The 24257-nt window shown below is 42.1% G+C and overlaps 3 protein-coding genes, 1 non-coding gene and 1 pseudogene across 4 annotated transcripts; 4 read left to right on the top strand and 1 right to left on the bottom strand.

The window, feature by feature from the left end:
• The first annotated feature begins 4438 nt into the window (after positions 1-4438).
• On the top strand, positions 4439-5334 carry LOC121784554. Its single transcript, XM_042182716.1, has 4 exons — positions 4439-4719; positions 4805-4831; positions 4926-4955; positions 5044-5334. The coding sequence occupies exons 1-4, from the start codon at positions 4540-4542 to the stop codon at positions 5155-5157; spliced, it is 351 nt and encodes a 116-aa protein (XP_042038650.1). The 5' UTR covers positions 4439-4539; the 3' UTR covers positions 5158-5334.
• Positions 5335-5892: 558 nt separating this feature from the next.
• Positions 5893-6840, top strand: LOC121784463 (F-box/FBD/LRR-repeat protein At3g51530-like). Its single transcript, XM_042182596.1, has one exon. It carries the CDS (start codon positions 5893-5895, stop codon positions 6838-6840), a length of 948 nt encoding a protein of 315 aa, XP_042038530.1.
• Positions 6841-16224: 9384 nt separating this feature from the next.
• Positions 16225-18346, top strand: LOC121783975 (annotated as a pseudogene).
• A 323-nt stretch (positions 18347-18669) lies between these two features.
• Positions 18670-18751, top strand: TRNAS-GCU. Its single transcript has one exon. It is a non-coding gene; the product is annotated as a tRNA-Ser (tRNA).
• Positions 18752-19303: 552 nt separating this feature from the next.
• Positions 19304-19696, bottom strand: LOC121784462. The gene has a single exon (XM_042182595.1). The coding sequence runs from the start codon at positions 19694-19696 to the stop codon at positions 19304-19306; it is 393 nt and encodes a 130-aa protein (XP_042038529.1).
• Between the last annotated feature and the right edge of the window lie 4561 nt (positions 19697-24257).

Below are 24257 nucleotides of genomic sequence, written 5' to 3'. Positions count from 1 at the left end.
GGGCTTCCCGAGCTCGAGCTCCCGCAGCGTGTCTTGCAGGAGATAAGCGCTTCCGGAAGCCTGAGTGTGAGTTTGGTGGGGGCGTGGAGGCGGAGGGATTGAACGCTGTGATTGATGGCGTAGAGCATGCTTTCCTCCACGAATGCCCTGTCAACCTTGTACGATACATCCCGTTGTGGTGGAATGAGAGGTGGAAGTCGTGGATGGTGGCTGTGGCGTCGCGTCGCAGTGAGAGAGCAATTGGGAAACAAACTCAGAGCGGATATGAACGAAATTAGGTTCAAATTTGAGGCGGAAGCAGGCAAGGTGGAACCGGAGCGAAAAATTTCTCTCTCACATTAATAAAAATATATTATTTTCTCTTTCCACTTGACACACAAAACAACATCTTCTAAAATTTCTCTCTCACATTGATATAAATATATTATTTTTTTCTCTTTCCACTTAACCACAAAACAACTCCTAAAATCTGCTGTCAATTCCCTCATCATAAATAAATCCTAACTGTCAAACAAAGTCCTAACAACCATATAAATCATAAAAATGTGACTAAACATTTTAAACCATGCGTAAAAAATCACAATTTAAATCAAATCCCAACAAACATATCAATAGTTCTTGTTGGAAAGATAAGAAATAAATGGCCGCACACTATGTATGATAGTGGAATTCCTAGGGTACATTCATTATTGTAGAGTCCCTATAGTTCCAAACTCCATTGATTGTTGTACATGAAGAGTCTCAAATATACCTATAAATACTAGATGATGAGCAAGGTCAAATACACAAGAAAATACAAACTTATTTCTTTAAGAGTTCTCGTATAAATCAGTACTCTTCTTTACTAATTCGTTCATCACAAATCTCTTCAATGGCTATGGCAAGCCCCACCCGAGAAGAGATCGCGAACTATGATTTGGAGAAACAGGTCCAAGAAATGGAGGAGGAGCTCGAGAAGCTCAAGATCGTAAAGGAGCCGAGGCGAATATGAAGAGCAAAGAGGAGGAGCTCGATAGACTTTACAACAAGATCAAAGACGAGTCTAATGCAAAGGTATGTTATGTTATGCATATAATTCAAACTAGGGATGTCAATTGGGTCGGGCCAACCCTATTCGGGTTGCAGGTCAATTGGGTGCGGGTTAGTCGGGTTGTGATTTCTTTCAGGTTATAAAAGTTCAACCCTAATCCTAACGCTCGGGTTTTGGGCTAGCCCAGCGGGTTTATCGGGTTGCTACTGGTGATATTAACATGCGGTCAAACTAATAAATAATGATGAAAAGTAGTTATATTTCTATAATATAAAATAATTAATTATGATAAATTTGAGATATATGCTTAAACTCAATCATAAACATGAGTAAATACTAATATTTGAGATATTTCGTGAAATTTTAATTCATGTTTTAGAATTTTAAATAATTTTTTTAGTGAATTTGAAGTTTTTAATTTATTTATCAATTATTATATTAATAAAAATTAAATATATAATTTGTATATTTAATATAAAATTGAAAATTTTTTAGTTATCTATGTTATAAAATTAATCTATGAAGTGTTGAATTAGGAGTAAAAAATAGAATAATAGAAATTTTATCGGGTTTTGGGTCTGGTCCTAACGGGTTGCGGGTTAATCGGGTGCGGGCTAATCGGGTTTTAATTTTATCGGGCTATAAATTTTCAACCCTAACCCTATTAATTTGGCGAGCTATTTGGGTCAGCCCATGGGTTGCGGGCTATACTGACATCCCTAATTCAAACGAATTGATGATCATTACAATCAAGAAACTAACTAAATATGATGCTGTTAATAGGTAGAGGAAGCCAAATCTAATGCAATGGTATGTTATGTTATGTTATTTATATAATTCATATGAGCTGATGATCATTTCATTCAAGAAACTTACCAAATATGATGCTTTTAATAGGTAGAGGAAGCCAAATCTAAAGCAATGGTATGTTATGTATATAATTCATATGAACTGATGATCATTTCATTCAAGAAACTTACTAAATATGATGCTTTTAATAGGTAGAGCTAGGAAGCCAAATCTAATGCAAAGGTATGCTTATGTTATTTTATGTATATCATATATACTAATGATCATTTTGATCAAGAAAATTACTAAATATTATCATTTTAATAGGTGGAGGAAGTTAAATCTAATGCGAAGGTACATTGTGTAATGTATCAGTTGATAAAAAAGAATTGATGATCATTTCAATTATGAAACTTATTTGAATGTGATGGTTTTAATAGGTGAAGGAAGTTAAGAAGACAGATGGTGATTCGAAAGATGTAATTGTTGTGGGTCGAAGATCGAAAAGAGAGTGGAAACTACCAAATCATTTGAAAAGAACTTGGTCGCAAGGTTTAAGACGAACTGAGAGAAAATATTGAGGGCCCCACCATAACCACACTGTGTGAAACTGTGAATGACACAGGATGAATATTTTAGAGCGAAATTGAAATTAAATATTGAGGGACCCATGAGACAAAATATTTAGGGCCCCACCATAATTCAATTGCCACGTTTGCAGTCACCCATAAGCCCTCATTCATGTCTCATCCTAATTAACGTAAACGTGTTATCAATTAATACTAATATGAAAAGAATATAATTATCAATTAATTATGTAATCCCGTAATTATGGAATGAAATATCCCGCAATTTTTTGCTGCAATATAATCGTGGAAATTGTAACAACCAAAAAATATAAATTGACATAACTATTCTTTTAATCCCATTATTATTATAGTTATAATTATAATTTTCCTAAAGTTTCGGATCGCCTCTCCATCCCATGTCGTCGCTTTCTCAAAATTAGGGCCGCCGCCGACGTGTCCGCCTAAGGTTCATTCATCTTTACTCAATCTATCATGTTATTAAATTTTCGTTACAAATCAATATTTACTCTATTTTTCTAAACTTGGTTATTTCTTCCAGGAATTTAATTAAACAATGGAGGAAGAGGAAGAGGAAGACAAAATGAGCCAACTCCCTGATGATATTGTTCTACTCATCCTCGATAAAATCGACACATTTGAAGCCGCTAAGCTAAAACCACAATTCTCTCCCATAGATGGAAAAACCTGTGGCGTCTCCTCCCCAGCCTCCGCTTCCACTACACTACGTCTTTGAGTTTAAAGATTTAATCATCCGCTTCTTTAACATGCTCTCCCGCTGCCTCTCTCACCGTGACTCCGCAGCCGCTGTCCACGACTTCCACCTCTCATTCGACGTCCCTAGACTTCGTGGAGGAATGCGTGCTCTACGCCATCAATCGCGGCTCCGCCTCCACGCCAAACGCACACTAAAGCGTTTCTCTCCTGTAAGACGCTCCGGGAGCTCAAGCTCGGGCACTCGTGGTTTGTTTTTGTACCTGGACGCTTATCTTTACCGAATTTGAAAACCCTTCATCTCGAATCCGTGTTGTCCTTCCGTGATGATGGTGGTTCCTTTGAGCAAACTCCTCCTCCCCCATTTCCCAACATGAATTCGCACAGTATTTCAAGGAGTAATGAACTATTTGATGGGGACTTTGTATAGTGAGGTGGAGTTTCCTCCTAATGTGATTGTTGTTGAACAAATTTTCGACATAGACAATTACTATGAAAAATATGGCGAGTCAGATTCTAATTATACGGACAGAGATTAAGACATTGAATTTCTTAATCAACTATTTTCCCTTTGTCTTGTTGAAATTGAATGAGTAAAGTATAATATTTTGTCTTAAACATATAGCCGAAATACGAAAATTGTCCGGAGTTGTATTTGAGTTTCTCGATTTCGCTGTTGAGAATGGTACGGACTATATCTTTATCGAGCTTTGGATTCGCGGAGAGATTGAGGAGCAAATCGTTGAAGAGTAGGTCTTCAATGGATTTAGAGGGTGCGCATGATAGGGTGTGGGGCAGCGGAGTTGGAAGTTGGACATGAGGGATTGGAGTAGTATATTGGAGGCTGAATATTTTTAAAAAAAAATTTAGTTTTCAATGAAAATTTTGGCCTATTTTTGTAATTTATTTTGCTCTACTACTACTTTCTCAAAAGTATACATGCTTATAGCTTTGCCTAAATTTACTTCCAAAAATATAACGCTGTGTGTGTGAAGTGTGATGAACTTTTGAACTATGATACCAATAACATAAGAAAATAATTATATTTATTTTTTAATATCTTAATATCTTTCTACACATATTCATTGAGTTACGGAAAATGCTATATACACTAAAAGAAATAAATCAAATTAAATCCTAACTATCAAACAAAGTCCTAACAACCATTTGAAATACATCATAAAAATGTGACTAAACATTATAAATCCATGTATAAAAAATCACAAATCAAATCAAATCAAATCCTAACAAACATATCAATAGTTCTCTTATAAATCAGTACTCTTCTTTACTAATTCATTCATCACCGTCTCTTCAATGGCTACCACAGAAGAAAACCCTAATATCTCCGAGCTGGCAGCAGCGCCTACGAAGAAAGGAAGAAGCAAAAAAGCGTCAAATCCCACCACCACGGCAGCTATGGCAAGCCCCACCCGAGAAGAGATCGCGAACTATGATTTGGAGAAACAGGTGCAAGAAATGCAGGAGGAGCTCGAGAAGCTCAAGATCGTAAAGGAGGAAGCCGAGGCGAATATGAAGAGCAAAGAGGAGGAGCTCGATAGACTGTACAACAAGATCAAAGACGAGTCTAATGCAAAGGTATGTTAATTATGTTATGTAATAATTAATACGAACTGATGATCATGTCAATCAAGAAACTTACTAAATATGGTGCTTTTAATAGGTCGAGGAAGCCAAATCTAATGCAATGGTATGTTATGTTATGTTATGTTATGTATATCTTCATACGTCATGATGATCATTTCAATCAAGAAACTTGCTAAATATGATGCTTTTAAATATAGGTGGAGGAAGCTAAATCTAATAATGCAAAGGTATGTTATGCAATGTCGTATCATTTAATAAAAAAAATTGATGATCGTTTCAATCATGAAACTTATTCAAATGTGATGGTTTTAATAGGTGAAGGAAGTTAAGAAGACAGATGGTGATTCGAAAGATGGAATTGTTGTGGGACGAAGATCGAAGAGAGAGCGGAAAGTACCAAATCATTTGAAAGATTTCAAACTTGGCTGAAGATAGTTAGCTTTATGTGATTTCAAACTTGTTTTCTTGTTTAAATAATGTTAGTACGTCTTAGTTTCTAGAAGGTTGTGGTCTAATATTTCAACAATTTAGTAGTATGAGATGAGCATGCATTTTGTATAAGTTTGTGAAGTTGATCAAAGTGCATTTGATGAAGTTAGAGGTAATGTAGGATTTCTTTTCTTTAATCTCAAGTTGATACCTCATATTGAAAGACGTAAATTTAACTCTCCAGGTTTATACTGGATTCCTAAATTTAGGCGTAGATATTTATATTGAATCGCTCATTTAACGATGTCTCATCCTAATTAACGTAAATATGTTATCAATTAATTATAATAATACTAAAAAGAATGAGATATTTATGGGATCTAATAACTGCCATATATAATTATCAATTAATTATGTAATCCCGTAATTATGGAGTGAAATATTTATGAGATTTGTAACAACCAAACAAAATATAACTTTGACATAACTATTCTTTTAATCCCATTATAATTATAATTTTCCTAAACTGTCGGATCGCCTCTCCATCTTTAGACCGTTCAAACCGCGCCGCCGCCTCTCCATCCCATGCCGCCGCCGCTCGGTCCGCCTAAGGTTCATGGATCTTGATCATATTTTACTTTGGATTGTGGATTATTAAATTTTTGTTACAAATCAATCAATCGAAATAACTGTTTTTCTAAAGTTGATTCTTTCTTCCAGGAAATTAATTAAACAATGGAGGGAGAGAGAGATCGGATGAGCCAACTCCCTGATGATATTCTTCTACTCATCCTGGGTAAAATGGATACATTTGAAGCCGCTAAAACCACGATTCTCTCCAATAGATGGAAAAACCTATGGCGTCTCGTCCCCAACCTCCGCTTCCACTTGAGCTGCATCGGCCACCACGTCTGCGACTTAGAAGATTTAGCTATCCGCTTCTCTCACTTGGTCTCCCGCTGCCTCTCTCACTGTGACTCCGCAGCCGCTGTCCACGACTTTCACCTCTCACTCGACGTCCCTAGATACAGTCTAGTCGACGACGAATTCTTGGACGAAATTGTGGAGGAATGCGTGCTCTACGCCATCAATCACGACGTTCAATCCATCAGCGTCCATACCAATCGCTCACTAACGCTTCCTGTATCCTGCAAGACGCTGCGGGAGCTCGACCTCCGGCAGTCGTATGTTTACGTACCCGGGCGCTTATCTTTACCAAATTTGAAAACCCTTTATCTTGAAACTGAATTGTGCTTCCACGGTAAAGACAACAAAATGGAGCCTTTTTCCGGCCTTCCCGAGCTGGAGAAGCTTACTCTCATCGGTTCTTTTATTTATGGCCTTGTTATAAAGGCACCAAAGCTTAGAGTTCTTGAAATCACCACTCATTCCGTAGTGAAAGAGATTTACACTCCCTTGCTCACCTCTTTTAGATACGAGTCTGATAGGGCTTGGGAGTGTGCAACCGTGAATCTCCCCATGTTGGAGCAAGTCTATTTAGACATTCATGAGACTAGACCCTGGTACAATTATCGGCATCGCATTCATTTTGTTAGGATGCTTCACCAATTTGAAAGTGCCACCACAGTTTCATTGACTTTGGACACTCTCAGGGTACCTTTCTCTCTCTTTCTCCTCATACAAATGTATGTATATATGCACTATATTGTAATGGTTGTTTGAAACTGATAGGTTCTTGATGGGGTACGGACTAAACAAGCCCAACAGCAATGACGGCCCATCAGCCCGAAGCCCAAGGAAGAGTATGAGTTCGGCATGACCAAAGAGTTCGGATGAGTTCGGCATTACCAAAGAGTTCGGCCTCAGCCTACAGCTCGGTAAAAGCCAACCAATCAAGCTCTGCTCTCAGGTCGGCGTCAAGCTCTACTCTCAGATCGGCAACCAAAGCAGTTCGGTCTCAGTATTCGACCGAACAAGGAGTTAGTGGACCCATGCAGGATTTCCACAACTTCCAACACACCCACTACCACGTGGCGTCAACTCAGGCCACGATCTTAGGCCATGACCTACACGACATCCACGACCTAGAGTGATGATGTAAGCCACGATCTTAGTTCAATGTATAAATAGAACTTAGATCTGGTAGAAAAGGGTTAGAATCTCTCTAGAGAGATAATCATATAGCAAGTCTGTGTTGTAAGCTGTAATTCGCAGATCAAGCAATACAAACCTGCCCCCATTTCTCCCCGTGGACGTAGATTTACCTCAGTAAATCGAACCACGTAAAATTCTGTGTCATAATCTTCATTCTCTACCAGCATTTATTAACATCAATAATTCGCGGATTCATCACTGGCGCCGTCTGTGGGAAGCAGAGAACCAAATTTGTGATAAAGCGAATTTTTGACCATTTTTTCAACCCAAAAAATGCATACCAGATCGCAGAGTACCCGTATTCCTGCCCGTGAGAACCAGGAGGAAGCCAATCCATCCCATAGGTCTGGAAAACAGCCTAGGGATAAATCCACCACCAGTTCTCATGGCGGAGGAACAAGCCGCTCCAAAAGCCGTCACACCGAGTCTTCCCAGCAGCCCGATTTGAACGGGGCTGTCAAGCTGTTTTTGGCTGAAAAGCAGGAGGAATTCTTAACCTTCCTGCAGAGAAGCCAAAAGCAGCCGGAGGCGAAAACGGCGGATTCTCTCTCTCCCTCCATACGAGACAGTCACTACCGCAGTAGTATCATGTCTTCCAGAAGAAAGAATCCTCGGTACCGGAATCACAGGAGAACTCCATCTCCTCCATACCGAAGAAATGTCGGGTTCGCCATGTACGGAGCATTGAGGACTCCGTTCTCGGACGATATTACCCGAACTTCCCTACCACAGAACTACCGAACTCCGTCGATGACCTATGACGGACTCGTGGATCCTCATGATTTCTTGGGACGCTATCAATATAACATGGCGAACCAGGGTCTCAACGAGGTCCACATGTGCAAGCTGTTTCCCGAGCTGCTTATCGGGAACGCAAGAAGGTGGTTCGATAGCCTCCCCCAAGGCAGCATTAGATCCTACCGAGATCTAATGGATGCTTTCCACAGGAGGTTCTTTCAGAAAGCGGAAGCCCGGATCACTTCGGCTCAGCTGCTTTCTATACGTCAAGGTCGCGACGAAAAGATCAGCGATTTTATGACGAGATTCCACAAGGAATGCCTACAAGTAGATAATCTCAATGATCTACTTGTCATTTCGGCATTCCAAAATGGAATCCTGCCCGGAGCTCTCTACAGAAAGCTCGTGGAGTGCGGTCCGCAAACAGCTCAAGAGATGTGGGACATTGCGGACAAGTTTTCTCGTGCCGATGAGGCAGACCGTCGAAAACGGTCTTTAGACAGCTCATCCAGAGAAGACAAAAAGAAGCCCGGTCATAGCGATCAGAGGCATCCTCGCCGAACACCTTCTCCACTAAAGGAGAGATAGCGGTCATCCGAGGTGATCGAAAAAGAGCAAGTGTGTTCGCAGATTGCGCTTAAAAGTGCCGAGCAATCAGTTCGGCACCATCAAGCATAGCAATCACAGCAGCCGGAATCAGAGGCCGGCGAAATGGCCGAAGTCACACCGGAGCCGAACTCGATGGTGTACGGCACTGAAGCCGTGATTCGGTTGAGATCGGCATATCCAGTCCCCGAACTCAATTTCTCCTCAGAAATGAATGGTGATGGACTGAGAGCCGAACTAGATCTTGCCGAAGAAAGAAGAGAATTGGCCTGCCTAAAAGCAGCCAAGTACAAGGAGCAAGTAGCCCGGTATTACAACCAAAGGGTGAAGAAGCTGCAATTTCAAGTGGGAGATCTCGTCTTGAGAAACAACGAAGTAAGCCGAGCAGAAAAGCTGGGCGAACTCGAGCCCACATAGGAAGGTCCATATCGGGTGTCAGAAGTCCTCGGCAAAGGGTCTTAAAAATTGACTCACGCGTCAGGAGCACAAGTACCCCGAACATGGTACGTTTCCAACCTCAAGAAGTTCCATTTGTAAGAGACAGTCCGGTCAGTCAGTCTTATGTGTTTTCTTTGTTTTTTACTTGTTCTTGTCTCTACGTGCGTTGTGTCTGTCTATGTGAGTGTCGTCTCTTACAAATAAAACTGAGGTATCTCGTTCTTCAAAGGCTGATCCCCTTTTTAGAACATACAAGCCAACGATTGTGCGTCAAAGCTTCTAAAGAGGATACAAGACCACAATTCAGCTTAAACAAGCAGTTCGTCTGAAACGAGCTGCAACAAGCCCACGATTGTGTGTCAAAGCTTCTAAAGAGGATACAAGACCACAATTCTGCTTAAGAATCAAGCACTTCGTCTGAAACGAACTGCAACAAAAGTCCGATTCTCGCGATAAAACTTGCCTGAATTAGGACAAGGGAAAGTCCAATCCACGCGATAAAACTCGCCGAATTAGGACGACCAAGTTCGGTCAAAGCAGTTTACCTCATAAGACCGAGGACGACCATGTCTAGTCAAAGAGGTTTACTGCATAAGACCACTTCGGTTAACTGGGAAAGTCCGATCCACGCGATAAAACTCGCCGAATTAGGACAAGGGAAAGTTCGATCCCGGCGACGAAAATCGCCAAATTAGAACACAAAGACGAGTCCGGTCAAAGATGTTTATTTCATCAGACCAAAGACGAGTCCGGTCAAAGATGTTTATTTCATCAGACCAAAGACGAGTCCGGTCAAAGATGTTTATTTCATCAGACCAAAGACGAGTCCGGTCAAAGATGTTTATTTCATCAGACCAAAGACGAGTCCGGTCAAAGATGTTTATTTCATCAGACCAAAGACGAGTCCGGTCAAAGATGTTTATTTCATCAGACCAAAGACGAGTCCGGTCAAAGATGTTTATTTCATCAGACCAAAGACGAGTCCGGTCAAAGATGTTTATTTCATCAGACCAAAGACAAGTCCGGTCAAAGAAGTTTACTTCATAAGACCGAGGACAAGTACGATGAAATTTTTTCGCTAAGCTGTAAATACACAGTGTTAGAAGCGAAAACAAAAACAAAATTTCATTTTCAAATCTTGTTCGGCACACAACTCCGCTACCCTACAAGATGGCGTTACGCTATTACAAAGGACTATTCTACTGTCCAGGGTTGCTAAAGTTGAGCCATCTATTCACAAAATCCTCGTGAAGCTGAGTTCGGGCGTTCCAGGCAGCTGCAGAATAAGCAGGTCGACGAGATGCTCTAATCGACCTGCCACCTCTTCTCTGAGCCCGGGAAGCCCTAGCACCTCGGCGGCGAAGAGTCTCTTCACGAAGCAGTTGTTGATCTTGCTCACTCATAATCACAGCTCCTCTACGAACTTCAGCCTGTTCTCGTCTTGACGTTTCCGGCTGTTCCAGAGTTCGTTGCTGACTTGGAGTACGGTTTTGAGCAAGTGAATCAAAGGTTTGATCTGGAGTGCGAGCATCTGTTGGCACGATATGCCGAAGGAATCTTTCTATGGAGGGGCGCCGAGAAAGAACAATGTTGTACCGAGAAGCCCAGCGCCGCAATGATGTCACGACTTGTTGGCAAGCCGAGCTCTCCAGCGCATTGTTCCTCCGGAGTACATTATATTCCTCCCACAGTTCGTCAACTCGACTCTGAACATCTGATATGGTCATTCCCCCGCGCACACGGATGTAATCCTCGTACGCAGTCCTCTCAGCAATGGTCGTATTCAGCTCGGCCTCCAGATCATTCTTATCGGACTCTAAGTCCTTATTATCGGCATCCAGCTTCACCAAACGAGCCAGAAGCTCGTCATTCTTCGTCTGATCGGCTATAGCTCTTTTCTCAGCTTCGTCTAAAGCCGAAGAGTACAGCCGCTTCCAGTGAAGTACCTCCAGCTCCTGGAGAGTTAAGAATACAAAGCAGCTACGTCAGTTCGGCATTTCAGCTTACCGAGCAGGTAGTAAACCACAACAGGAGTAAGAGAGTACGAAAGGCTATACGAAGACACAAGAGCAGAAAGAAGAATTTTTTCATTCATAAGAAAAAAATTTTTCTATACAAGGAGGGCTTCAAGGCCATTTTACATAAAGGAAGAAACTAAACTAAGAGAAGGGAGACGAAATCATACTTCGCTAGCTTCGTCTCCACCTTCTCGGTGAGGTTCAGCTTCCTTCTCATCTGCTTCAGCTTCAGCCTCTGCCTCCTTGCTTTCCTCAGCCTGCTCGGCGCCACCGTAGCCGATCTGCTGCGTCTCCTGATCGGCTTCCTTCTCCGGATGCCCGGCTCGCTCGACTTCGGCCTCCCGCTCCAGCGGCTCGGCCTCACCCTCTCCGTTGTAAGTCGAAGCGGGTGAAACGGGTCCCACGGAGGCAAAGATAGCCTCCAGGTTCTCGTCCCGATCAGCTCGACAACTCCGGACTCGGTCTGCAGAAAGCAGGACCGAGGATGAAGCGAGCTCCTCAAGGAGCGGCAGATTCTGAAGCCGAGCTGCTATCTCTCGGCTGTACAGAGGCAGCACGACATCGGCCCCCTGCTCGCCCTTATCGGCAATTAGCCTTACCAGGCTACCGACAAAGGCCGAGAACTGGCTGCTCAAAAAGAGTTTCTCCGTGTAAACACGGAGAGCCTCCCCTTGGGCAACCACGGCAGCAGCATCGCTCCGCTTCGCCTGCTCTCGCTGGATGACGAGCTGGTTTTTGGCAAACTGAGCTTCATCCTGGGCCGAAATCCTAGCAGCTCTGGCCTTCTCAAATTTAGCCTCAGCCTGTTCGGCCCGATGACAAGCAGCCGCCAACTTCCTCTGCATCTCGGCATAGTCATTGGACGCTTTGGAGAGTTCGACGGCGACGAGCTTGGAGAGCATATCGTTCCTCTGAAAATGGATAAGGAAAAAAGTCAACAGAGGGCACCAAAAATACAGGACAGAAGCCAGGCCAAAGAATCAAGAAGACAATTCACCTCGGCGAAGTCCGTGGGCCATAAAAATGGCTCACAGATATGCTCCGAAGGAGGCGCCAAGACCACGTCTTTCTCTGGCGCTCTCGGGGGCTTCTGGGTCCTCCCCTTCCTACTTGCCGAAGTCGACTCCGGCTTCTTTGGACCCGAAGAGGTCTTTTGCCTCTTCGGATTCTTCTCGGCATCAGGCGCCGAGCTGGTAGCCTTCTCTTTCTCCGGCTCCTCAAGCTCGGAGGACTTTCGGATAGCCTTATTCAGCATGAACACTGCCAAAAAGCAAGAAAACAAGGTTAGTTTTCTTCGTTAAAGCAGTAGAGCATAAAGATAAAGAGAAATCCTCACCCTCGGCCTCTTCGTCCGAAGACGAGATATTGAACACGAGGTCGCCCTTGACGAGCTCAGTTTCCGAATACTGTTTCCTAATCATAGGAATCTTATTGAGCTCGCCCTCGAGCTCGGCCAACGGTTCTAACCGAGGATGGGGAATCACGGACTTCGGCCTTCTCCAAGGAAAGCCCGGAGCCGAAGTCCTATTATAAAAAAAGAAACGGTTTTGCCATTTCGGCCACTTGGTTTTGCAGAAGGCCCTAAAAGGCTGTAAGGGGATCAAGTAAAACCAAGATCCCTTCCTTTTAAACTGGAAAAAATTAAGGATTGCCCTCAGAGACAGATCCTTATCTAGCCTACGCAGTTCGGCAGCAAAAGCCGATAAGTGCCTCCAAGAGTTCGGAGTCACCTGACCTAAAGGGAGTTGAAAAAAATCAAGAAGCTCTACAAAAGGTGGGGGAAGAGGAAAACGAAGCCCGCATTCTAAGCAGGCTTCGTAAACGGTGGCATAACCCTCCGGCGGGTCGTTAGCCCTATGATCATCGTCGGGAACCACCGCCTTCCCCCCAGGTAAAAAATATTTCTCGTGAAGGGATATCACAGTATCCTTACTCAAGATACTGTGAAAATACTCTACGGTCTTCTCCCCGGATTCTTTCCGGCTAGAAGACCCCTTATCCCCTTTCCTACCGCTACCCGACACCGAAGAAGAAGAAGAAGACATTTTTCTTACTTTTTGAAAGTGAAGAAAGTCTGAAGAAGCTCTTGAAAGCGGAAGAAAATTTCTCGAGAAAGAGAGAGTATAGAAGACGCAACAGCAAAGGTGTTCAAATGAGGAAGAAAGAGCATATTTATCAGATTCGGCGAAGATTTCAAAATCGTCGCACCGTTTCGAATCCCACCTTTTCAGGATTCAACGGCCGGATTTTACTGTCGCATTTAATGCAGTCACATGCATGGCACGTCCCCTGACGTCAGCCTCCCCCGTACCTTTATCCAGAATGCCGAAGTGACTCGCTTCGCCGAAGTGATTCATTTCGTCTTTCGGGGGGGGTAGTGATGGGGTACGGACTAAACAAGCCCAACAGCAATGACGGCCCATCAGCCCGAAGCCCAAGGAAGAGTATGAGTTCGGCATGACCAAAGAGTTCGGATGAGTTCGGCATTACCAAAGAGTTCGGCCTCAGCCTACAGCTCGGTAAAAGCCAACCAATCAAGCTCTGCTCTCAGGTCGGCGTCAAGCTCTACTCTCAGATCGGCAACCAAAGCAGTTCGGTCTCAGTATTCGACCGAACAAGGAGTTAGTGGACCCATGCAGGATTTCCACAACTTCCAACACACCCACTACCACGTGGCGTCAACTCAGGCCACGATCTTAGGCCATGACCTACACGACATCCACGACCTAGAGTGATGATGTAAGCCACGATCTTAGTTCAATGTATAAATAGAACTTAGATCTGGTAGAAAAGGGTTAGAATCTCTCTAGAGAGATAATCATATAGCAAGTCTGTGTTGTAAGCTGTAATTCGCAGATCAAGCAATACAAACCTGCCCCCATTTCTCCCCGTGGACGTAGATTTACCTCAGTAAATCGAACCACGTAAAATTCTGTGTCATAATCTTCATTCTCTACCAGCATTTATTAACATCAATAATTCGCGGATTCATCAGTTCTTGAATTCAATGGTGGTCCCTTTGAGCAAACTCCTCCTCCACCATTTCCCAACATGAAATGTCTCAAGGTGATGGAAGGACGTAACGGAATTCGCACAGTATTTCAAGGAGTAATGAACTATTTGATGGGGACTTTGTATAGTGAGGTGGAGTTTCCTCCTAATGTGATTGTTGTTGAACAAATTTTCGACATACACGATTATGAAAACTATGGCGAGTCAGATTCTAACTATACTGACAGCGATTAAGACATTGAATTACAACTATTTTCACTTGTTTTAGTTATTTTGCTGTGTGCTTTGGATATTGTTCTTTGAAGCATCGGAGATCGTTCTATTTTCGTTGCTTCGCGCAGTTGTTAGTTGTTAGAATCACTTAGATCTAGTTTTACTTCGTGTTGAATGCATAATTATGGTTCATTTCTGCTTATCTGTCACTCTAGTTGGTCAGCTAGCGTAGATCCAGTAGTTTCCAGTTTAAATTTCTTATTTACGTTTCGTCTAAGGCATGATCTGTTTTTTCTTGAAGTTTGTTCATCCGTGATATTTCAAATGCTCTGTTTTATGTAGTTACTTGAAAGAGATGAAGTAGAAAATTGAAATACAACTACTCTCCTAGACAGAGTTGGCCTATAGATGCTCAAGTTTGAGGAGGAGCTCGGTAAATTCCGGCATAAATCATGAATGGGAACATCTTAAAGTTGAGAAAATATTAAGTGGTCCTTCCACACCACCATGGCACTATGAGGTGGTGTGTCCAACCAATTATTCATTGACAAATAGGAATTTAAAAGAGCACACATCCAACTAGACATGCAAATTATTAAGTTCATTATACCACTTTTATGGAAAATGCATAATATAAATATGGATATTACCAATATATTTTCAGCTTCTATATATATTTCATATTTATATTTGCACTTATAATAATAATAATAATATCCAATACGCTACCGCAATTAAAAATGTAATCCTACATCATTTTGTTAATATTATTTTATGTGTGTGATTTTATTTCTCTTATTTATTTACATAAATAAATATGTGTATGTATATAACTACAAATTTTACAACATAAATTAAAAAAACGTATGACTATAATGTAATTTTTCTATCTTTTTTTAGTGCATATAAACGGTTATATATTCACTCAGATAGATTAATATGAAAATAGATTTAAATTTTACAACATAAATTAAAAAAAAGTATGACTATAATGTAATTTTTCTATCTTTTTTTAGTGCATATAAACGGTTATATATTCACTCAGATAGATTACTATGAAAATATATTTAAATTACAGTCATGCTTTATAATATATATATCATGTTTATTTATATACATAACTAATAAGAAAAAAGATAATCATACCCATAAAAAAATACCTGCAAGTGTTAGTAACATTTTATTTTTTATCAACGGTACATATAAGTTATTATTATTATATTATGTGTAATATATACGTACATATATTTATTTATGTATTTAAAAGTAAGAAAAAGAAAATCATACACATAAAATAATATTAACAAAATGATGTAGGATTACATTTTTAATTGTGGTACGTATTGGATATTATTATTATTGTAAGTGCAAATATAAATATGAAATATATATAGAAGCTGAAAATATATTGGTAATACTAATATCCATATTTATATTATGCATTTTCCATAAAAGTGGTATAATGAATGTTTTCTAAATAATTGCATGTCTAGTTGGATATGTGCCATTTTAAATTTCTACTTGTCAATAAATAATTGGTTGAACACACCACCTCATCGTGTCATGATGGCGTGGAAGGAGTACTCGTCATGTCATGGTGGCGTGGAAGGAGTACTGAATATTTTCTCATAACGAAGGATCGGGGCTATTAATTGATGTCTTTGGGATTTTGAATTTCTGTTTTCCCAATCAGATTGATTTTTTTTTACTTTTGTCTTTAGCCTAAAAATGTCGTATTAGATAGATAACAAACCAACCGAATCTCAAAAATTGCATGAAAAAAGTTAATTAATCAAAAAACAAATTAATAAAACACACTTCTAAGTTATAAATAGGACCAAAAGCTGTATTAATAAAGTAATGGTGTTGTCGTGCAATCAAGGCTAATATATTACCGGTAACATCATCAAAATGATTCAAATCAAAACAAACATAGTTATGATATAAGCAAATATACGTTCAAATTTCCCACACTTATATCATTCTTCATCCCTTCACACCGCAGCAACAACTCTCCCTTTCCCATGGCGGAGGAGGCTGACGCTGGAGCCGCCTTCGTGCTGCAATCGAGAGGGAAGTGGTGGCACGCCGCCTTCCACCTCACCACCGCCATCGTCGGCCCCACCATACTCACGCTGCCATATGCTTTCCGGGGGCTGGGGTGGGCCCTCGGACTCCTCTGCCTCACCTCCATGGGACTCGTCACCTTTTACGCCTACTTTCTCATGTCTTTGGTCCTCGACCACTGCGAGAAGTCCGGCCGCCGCCACATCCGCTTCCGCGAACTCGCTGCCGACGTCTTAGGTAAATTAAATCACGCCTTTTTCACTCATTCTTATGATTTTTAGAATAATATCTATGGAAATGTTGGTGGCTTAGTATTTCTAGTCTTAGTTATGAATAAGGATATCTTTTAGTGTTGCAATCAAATCCATCTAAATTATTGTAAATGGTAATTATTATAGTTGAAATAGAAAACAAGAATTATTATACATTGAAATTATTGTTGTGAATAATATTGTTAGGTTGGTATAATGAATAATGTTGGTACTTCAATTTTTATCGTTAGGATTAACATAGACAAAGATAGCATATGCAATCCATAGTTTAATGAGATGAAACTCTGCTTTGTTGTGTATATGAGGGAGTTGTAGTTTACATTATTTGAGCTAATTTTGGTTGATTCACATCCCATTGAGAATAATTTGAGCTAAATTTGAGTTGTTATAGGTTCAGGATGGATGTTCTACTTTGTGGTGTTCATTCAGACAGCAATCAACACCGGCATCAGCATCGGAGCTATTCTTCTTGCCAGGGAATGCCTTCTGGTATGATGCTAACTATCTTGACAAAGGTGAAGATGTTACACCACTTTTTTAAAAAGTATTGTTGCATTGATTCTTTGTAGATCATGTATTCGAGCCTCTCTCCGAATGGATCATTGAAGCTCTACCACTTCATAGCAATGGTGACACTAGTTATGATCCTTCTCTCCCAGTTCCCGAGCTTCCATTCGCTCAGGCACATTAACCTCGTGTCGCTGCTTCTCAGCATAGGCTACACTTTCCTTGTAGTCGGAGCTTGCATCAATGCCCGTAACCAACCTAGCTAGTCTTGTCAGCTTTTTCAGTATCCTATCATGTTAGCCCTATTTTCTGTTTGCAGCCGCCTCTAAAGAGGCGCCACGGAGGGACTACTCTTTAGAGCCTTTCGAGTCTTCTAGAATCTTCAGCGCCACTTCCATATCCATAATCGCAGCCATCTATGGGAATGGCATACTACCTGAAATACAGGTGGGATTATCTTGTTTGTAATGATGTGGAAATGATGATGTTTATGTATAATTGTCAGTCTTCAACGAGTAATGCAAGCGACACTGGCTCCACCAGCAACTGGGAAGATGCTAAAAGGCCTAATCATGTGCTACATTGTGATTTTCCTGACTTTCTACTCTGCTGCTGTCTCCGGATATTGGGTGTTTGGCAACAAATCCAACGCGAACATCCTCAAAAGCCTCATGCCGGATGAGGGCCCTTCTCTGGCCACCGTTGTATTCGTGCTCCTTCAGCTCTTCGCCATCGGCTTGGTTAGTACTAACCAACTACTACTAAGTATCCACATTGCCTTATTTACATCAAGTGTGCAATGTTTCAGGTGTATTCCCAAGTTGCAAGAAGTCGGCCGATGTGAACAAGGGCGTGTTCTCTACAAGGAACTTGATCCCGAGGATCGTTCTTCGGTCTTTATACGTGATCGTGTGTGGCTTCTTTGCTGCGATGCTGCCTTTCTTTGGAGACATAAACGGTGTGGTTGGAGCCATTGGGTTCATCCCTTTGGACTTTGTGCTCCCGATGCTCCTCTACAACCGGAGTCACAAGCCGACGAGATCATCGGCCGCGTATTGGATCAACAACTCCATCATTGTTGTGTTCACATGTGTGGGGATTGTGGGGGCATTCTCCTCTGTGAGGAAGCTGGTTGGAGATGCTGCCGAGTTCAAGCTTTTTAGCAGTGATGTTGTTGATTGAATTGATAACTATAGCTTAGAGATCCACCTTTCTCATTTATGGTAGAATTTGTGTTGTTATTGAGTTTGTAAGATGTTGTCATATAATAACAACCATCCAAAACGATGTGTATGCCGCTTTAATAGCGACAAGCGCACAGTATTCTTTAGTATATGACGAAAGAATTATTGACTATGCACTCATGACTTATGTCTAGTGGTGATTAATTTGTTGCTTTGGTTATAATCGATCCATTTAAGTTGGTTAACCAATTAACAAACCATCCTAAATCCGGAATGGTAACCGAACCAATTATAATTTGACACAAGTTATTTAATCGAAAATAAAAGCGTTTAACAACAAGCGTCGCTTTGGCCGAGTGGTTAAGGCGTGTGCCTGCTAAGTACATGGGGTTTCCCCGCGAGAGTTCGAATCTCTCAGGCGACGAAATCATTTTTAAATTTTTTTAATAATCGTTATCTTTTTTCTTCAACATTATTTTATGTTGGAATCTCTAGTAGGATTTAAAAAAAAATATAATCTGGCCTCTCAGTCGATATAATCATCTTTTTATAATTACAGAATAGTGAGGATTGGATCATAAACATTCATAATAGAAATGAACTTCACTTTTTTCTGAGTAGATATTTAGATGCTTTAGTTATTGAAGTGTTGATGATCTTCTTAAGTTTGTTTTGTTAATAAGTCGATCATTTAATTATAGACTTATAATTCTCAATCAAGCATGCCACATTAGATTATTAGTAGCACTAATAGATAACTATTAGAACGTGTATTTTAATTTTGGAATTGAAACAACTTTATTAGCTAAAAATACACCAACCAAAGAAATATTCTGATGAACTATATGGACAAAGCATATTCCTACAACTCTACACATCATCAACTTTTTGTATTTTTTCAAATCCTAATTTTCAAAGCAAAAAAAAACTATTGAGGATCGAAAATCTAGAGAGAGAGAGTAGAATTTTCTGCGAATCAAGAACAAATAACTCCTAGAGAAGCTGACCTTCTTAATCTAGGCGACAGTTCCTCATATTCCGGAATTTGCGCCATTTTAGGAGCTCGATCATAAACCACGTAAAATCTGTTCCCCGATTTCTCATCGCAACTCGATTTTTTGGCGCCTTTTGGCCTGAAAACCGCTCGAATCAGCTTACGAAAAGAGCGAGAAATCTTCGACGACTGCTTCCTGTTCTCCGGCGGCGGCGGAGGGCGGCGATCGGATAAATGGGGCATCGAGAGAGTTCTGGCGACTAGGGCGGAATCGAGCTCCTTTTGGAGCGAGTTCAACTCGAACGAGTCGTAGAGCGAGCTTCCGCAATCCCATATCATGCGATTGCTCGATTCACTGGATTTCTTCTTCTCCATTTTCTCGATTTTGAGCAGAGAGATCTGATTAGAATTGGGGGATTTGTGATGGTGGATTTTTCTTCACTCTTTCTTCTCTATAGCTTTAATCTATATATATGTATGAGGTTATGTGTATGTTTAAACGCGGGATGCGGAAATGAACGACTTTTTACAAGGAAATAAATATGGCAAATTGCAAGATTTTTTTTTTGTTTAACCCAAATTTTAAAAATTGCTGATTATAATAATTTTGACATTTTTTCCAATTATTATATGATGAAAAGTTTTGGGCTTGCTAAAGATTTGAAGTAATTGGCGTGACATGTACAAGTGTTAATATATTAAAGAGGTGACATAATAGGTGTATTAACGAAGTTGTTTATAGAGTTGAACTTTTTAAGTATTTTCATAATTTACCACACGTTAAATTTCTGATTTTGATAATTAAATTTAAATCATTAAATTTAAACAATAAGCGATAAAAATCGCAATATTTGTGGTTGATGAGTGACGACGGATGGACGATGGTTTCATATGATTATATCTTTTCAGAAAACATTACAAGAAATAACCTCTTTCTTAGTTGATCTTTTCTTTCTATTGTTGTTTTCCTTCTTTTTTTTTCTTTCTTCGAAGCAAAGAAACAATAATAAAAAAGTGGAAATGACATTGAGTATTGGAATATAAATGACAAGAAATCGTACTGTATTTAAATAATTATGAAAGGCTATTTACGCAATTAATGGAACTATTAAATAAAACTTATCTTGGTTTGACCGAACCGAAGATAGCTAGGGAGATGCATACACATACCATTAAAAATAAGTATGGAAATCATTGTAAAGTCAAATTATTTATTATTTGTTATTTAATAGTATTGAATTGGTTGGGACAGAAACCCAGATGTCAAAGTGGAGGATAAAATCTACAATAGGGAGGCAATTAATATTGAGAAAATCAGATTAATTATAATCTATTTTATTATACAGAAAATCGTAGTTTGTTCAGAGAGAGATACGTTTATAAATTGAGTCATGCAGTTTTTTCATGCGCACTAAACAACGTGTTGAATGATTTGCAATTAATTAAGATAACTATAATGAACTAGTAGAAAAATCCATGTTTCGTGTACAAATTTGATGTGATATAGGCATGTGATACGAGCCCGGCTAGCGGCGAGGCAGAGGAGGCAGAGCACAGGGATGCAGCCTCTCCGCAGCAACAACAGCAGCACGTAACGCAATCCACGCGAACGTTAAGGCCAAGGGACCGCATCAAGCCACCAAGGAAGTTCACGAGCTGAGTCGCGATGGGCGACAATGATCATATGTTTTTGTTTCCTTTTCTTTTTATTTTATTATGTTGACTTTGGAATTATTGTTATTTTATTGCTTATCGAGTCGGGCAAGTTATAAGCCCCGTTCGGGTTTTCTTAGTTGGTTCTTTCCCGAACGTATTAGGATTAGGTCGAACCAACCCTAGGGTTTAGTATAAATAGAGCCTTCGATCTTCATTAATCTATCTATGAAAATTAATATTTTGGCTCAATTGACTTGTGCATCAAGAAACTCTACCACCGCTGCCGACGAGATTCAATCTCGCGCTCAGCCTCTCTTTATCAGGAGTCATCGCCGACCCAAACCTCTTGGGCGCTCGACGATTTCGGATACGTTTCTTGATCATTGAACGGATCGAACATATTAAGGGAGTCATCCCTTAACAACTGGTGTCTTTCATTGCGTACTCTACATGGACAGCGTCGATGACCATCCTCCGCCAGCCGGCCTCCTCACCGGCGGCAACGCGCAGATTCTGATCGGGGATACTTCGCGCCGTTTTTCCGGGGCCAACCGCTCTGGTGACGGCATGCCACGGGGACCCCAGCGCGAGACAGGGGAGGCCACCCACCGACCTAGCGATAATGCTGGAACAAGCGACCCCATGTCGCTAGGGTTTGAGAAAATTTTGGCTCGTTTCGATGCCGTTGAATTACGATTGGGGAAGTTGGAGACGAAGCAAAGCTCTGACCCGGATCCTCTGTTTTCTGACGATGCAGAAGCAGCCGACGAGGATCTCCCCTGGACTTTCACCCACGGACGGCGCGACCGTGGTGGGGATATCCGTCGCCGGCGGGGTGCGACTCGCGAGTCCCTCATTCGTGGGAACCGCGCCCAGCAGTGCGATCAAGAGACGGCACCCTATCGTGTGCGGCCGGAGACTCGCCAGCGCTCAAATTGGGACAGACCGCCTGATCGTTTTCCATGCGAAATCGCTAGGGGATTTCGGGAGTACCGGCAGACCACAGCTTGGGACCCTCCCGTTGCACGGCAAGATTACACAGCAACTCGAACTGATAGGCCGAAGGACCTGACCATGAAGGCGCCCCGTTTTGACGGGTCGGATGCAACAAATTGGATTGCTCGGGTTGAATATTACTTCGACCACCTACGTATGCCGGACTCTGAACGGCTTCATTATGCGGTAATGCTTTTTCAACCGCCGGCTGCGGAGTGGATTTTTAATTATCGGGAGAACAATCCTAGGGTGACGTGGTTGGAATTCTTGGAAGATGTGCGCCATAAGTTTGATCCGCAGAGTTTTCGTAATAGCATCGGGCCGTTATCGAAGCTGGTTCAGACAGGATCCGTAACTGAATATCATGATGCATTCGAGCGCTACCTTAACCGGGTGAAAGGCCTATCCGATGAGGCATTGATTCCAATATTTATAACCGGCCTTAAGGAACCGATCCAGGAAAAGGTGGAGTTACAACAGCCAGACTCGTTGGCCGAGGCTATGGCTCTAGCCTTGCGCCTAGGGGCGTCGCACGAGGAACGCCATCACCCGTCTAGTCGCGGCAAGTGGCCCAGCCGAGACTCACGGCTCCCTACTACCACTTCGGTTCCAGCGGCAGCCCAACCGGAGGTGACTGGGAAGGAGTCCGCGAGAACGCCCTTCAGACCGATCAGGGTTTCGAACGCGGAAAAGGCAGATCGTTCCCGGAAGGGTCTATGTTACCACTGCCCCGAGAAATGGGTACCGGGACACGTGTGCAAGCAGAAAATGTTGTCATACGTGGGCGAGGAGGAAGAGGACATAGGGACCGCCGGGTCAGATTGTAGCGAGGAGGGGAGACCATTATCACTGCGGATTTGTCACATCTCCACGCTATGTCAGGAGGCACTAAAGGCCGCCCGTTCAAGGTCATGGGTTTGATTGCCCAGACGGCAGTGAGCATTTTGATTGATACAGGTAGCACCCACGATTTCTTACATCCACGTGTGGCAAACCAGCTACAGTTAGCACTATCGCCTATTCGCCCGTTTCGCGTTTATGTGGGGAACGGCGCGTCATTAGTTTGCTCGCACATAGCACGCAGAACCAAGCTTTCGATTCAGGGGATTGATTTCCTCATTGATCTGCACATTATGGAGATACATGGCCCGGATATTGTGTTGGGTATGGAATGGTTGGAATCATTGGGAAAGATTTCGGCCGACTTTGTAGGAAAAACACTGGAGTTCAGTCGAGACGGGGTCCGCCTGTCGCTGCGCGGCGTTCAACCGTCCCCACGCCTCATATCCGTGCAGTCCTTAGCAGTGCTGACAGCTCACTCATCAACCCATGAGTTTTATGAGATCATTCAGATTGATTCGGCGGGTGAGGGGGCCGACAATGAAACCGACGAGCCGTTCCCACCGGATATCCCTTCAGAAGTTCGCCGCGTTCTGGATGAGTTCCGACCGGTTTTCTCCGTGCCGACGGGCATTCCGCCGCGGCGTGAGTTTGATCACCGCATCCATTTGTTACCTAACGCGAAGCCAGTCAATGTGCCCCCTTACCGCTACCCCTATTTCCAGAAAAATGAGATCGAGAAGCAAGTAAGGGACATGCTGGAGCAGGGAATTATCCAACGTAGTCACTGCCCATTCTCCTCACCAGTCCTCCTCATCCGGAAGAAGGACGGGACATTCAGATTTTGCATCGATTACAGGGCTTTGAACTTGGCCACGATTCCGGATCACTTTCCTATTCCAACGGCGGATGAATTGTTCGACGAGCTAGGACGGGCGGAGTTTTTCACTAAATTGGACCTGCGAGCGGGCTATCACCAGATACGCATGCATGACGCGGATATCTTTAAAACGGCTTTTAGAACGCACGATGGGCATTTTGAATTCTTGGTTATGCCGTTTGGTCTCACAAATGCGCCGTCTACCTTCCAAGCCGCCATGAATGAAATTTTCGACCTTTGTTACGGAAGTGTGTTATCGTGTTCTTTGACGACATCCTGGTTTACAGTCCGACTTTGGAGGAGCATTGCTCGCATCTGGCTGAGGTTTTGGCATTGTTACAGACTCACCAATTCTTCGTCAAGCTTTCAAAATGCTCATTCTGTGGGACGACGGTAGAGTATCTGGGTCACTTGGTGTCAGACGGAGTACTTAAAGACGACCCGGCAAAGATCGTGGCAATGACTTCATGGCCCACTCCTAAATCGGTCAAACAGTTGCGGGGCTTTTTGGGTTTGACGGGGTATTATCGGAGATTCGTGGCAAACTACGCCATGATAGCAGCC

Source organism: Salvia splendens, chromosome 21 (genome assembly GCF_004379255.2).
Source record: "Salvia splendens isolate huo1 chromosome 21, SspV2, whole genome shotgun sequence".
In the NCBI taxonomy this organism is placed as follows: domain Eukaryota; kingdom Viridiplantae; phylum Streptophyta; class Magnoliopsida; order Lamiales; family Lamiaceae; genus Salvia; species Salvia splendens.
This window is presented reverse-complemented; position numbering and strand designations above follow the sequence as displayed.

Coding starts and splice junctions, on each gene's coding strand:
- LOC121784554 (XM_042182716.1), top strand. CDS start 4,540: ATGGCAAGCCCCACCCGAGAAGAGATCGCGAACTATGATTTGGAGAAA. Junction 4,720..4,804: donor AAGACGAGTCTAATGCAAAG/GTATGTTAATTA, acceptor TGCTTTTAATAG/GTCGAGGAAGCCAAATCTAA. Junction 4,956..5,043: donor CTAAATCTAATAATGCAAAG/GTATGTTATGCA, acceptor TGGTTTTAATAG/GTGAAGGAAGTTAAGAAGAC.
- LOC121784463 (XM_042182596.1), top strand. CDS start 5,893: ATGGAGGGAGAGAGAGATCGGATGAGCCAACTCCCTGATGATATTCTT.
- LOC121784462 (XM_042182595.1), bottom strand. CDS start 19,696: ATGGAGAAGAAGAAATCCAGTGAATCGAGCAATCGCATGATATGGGAT.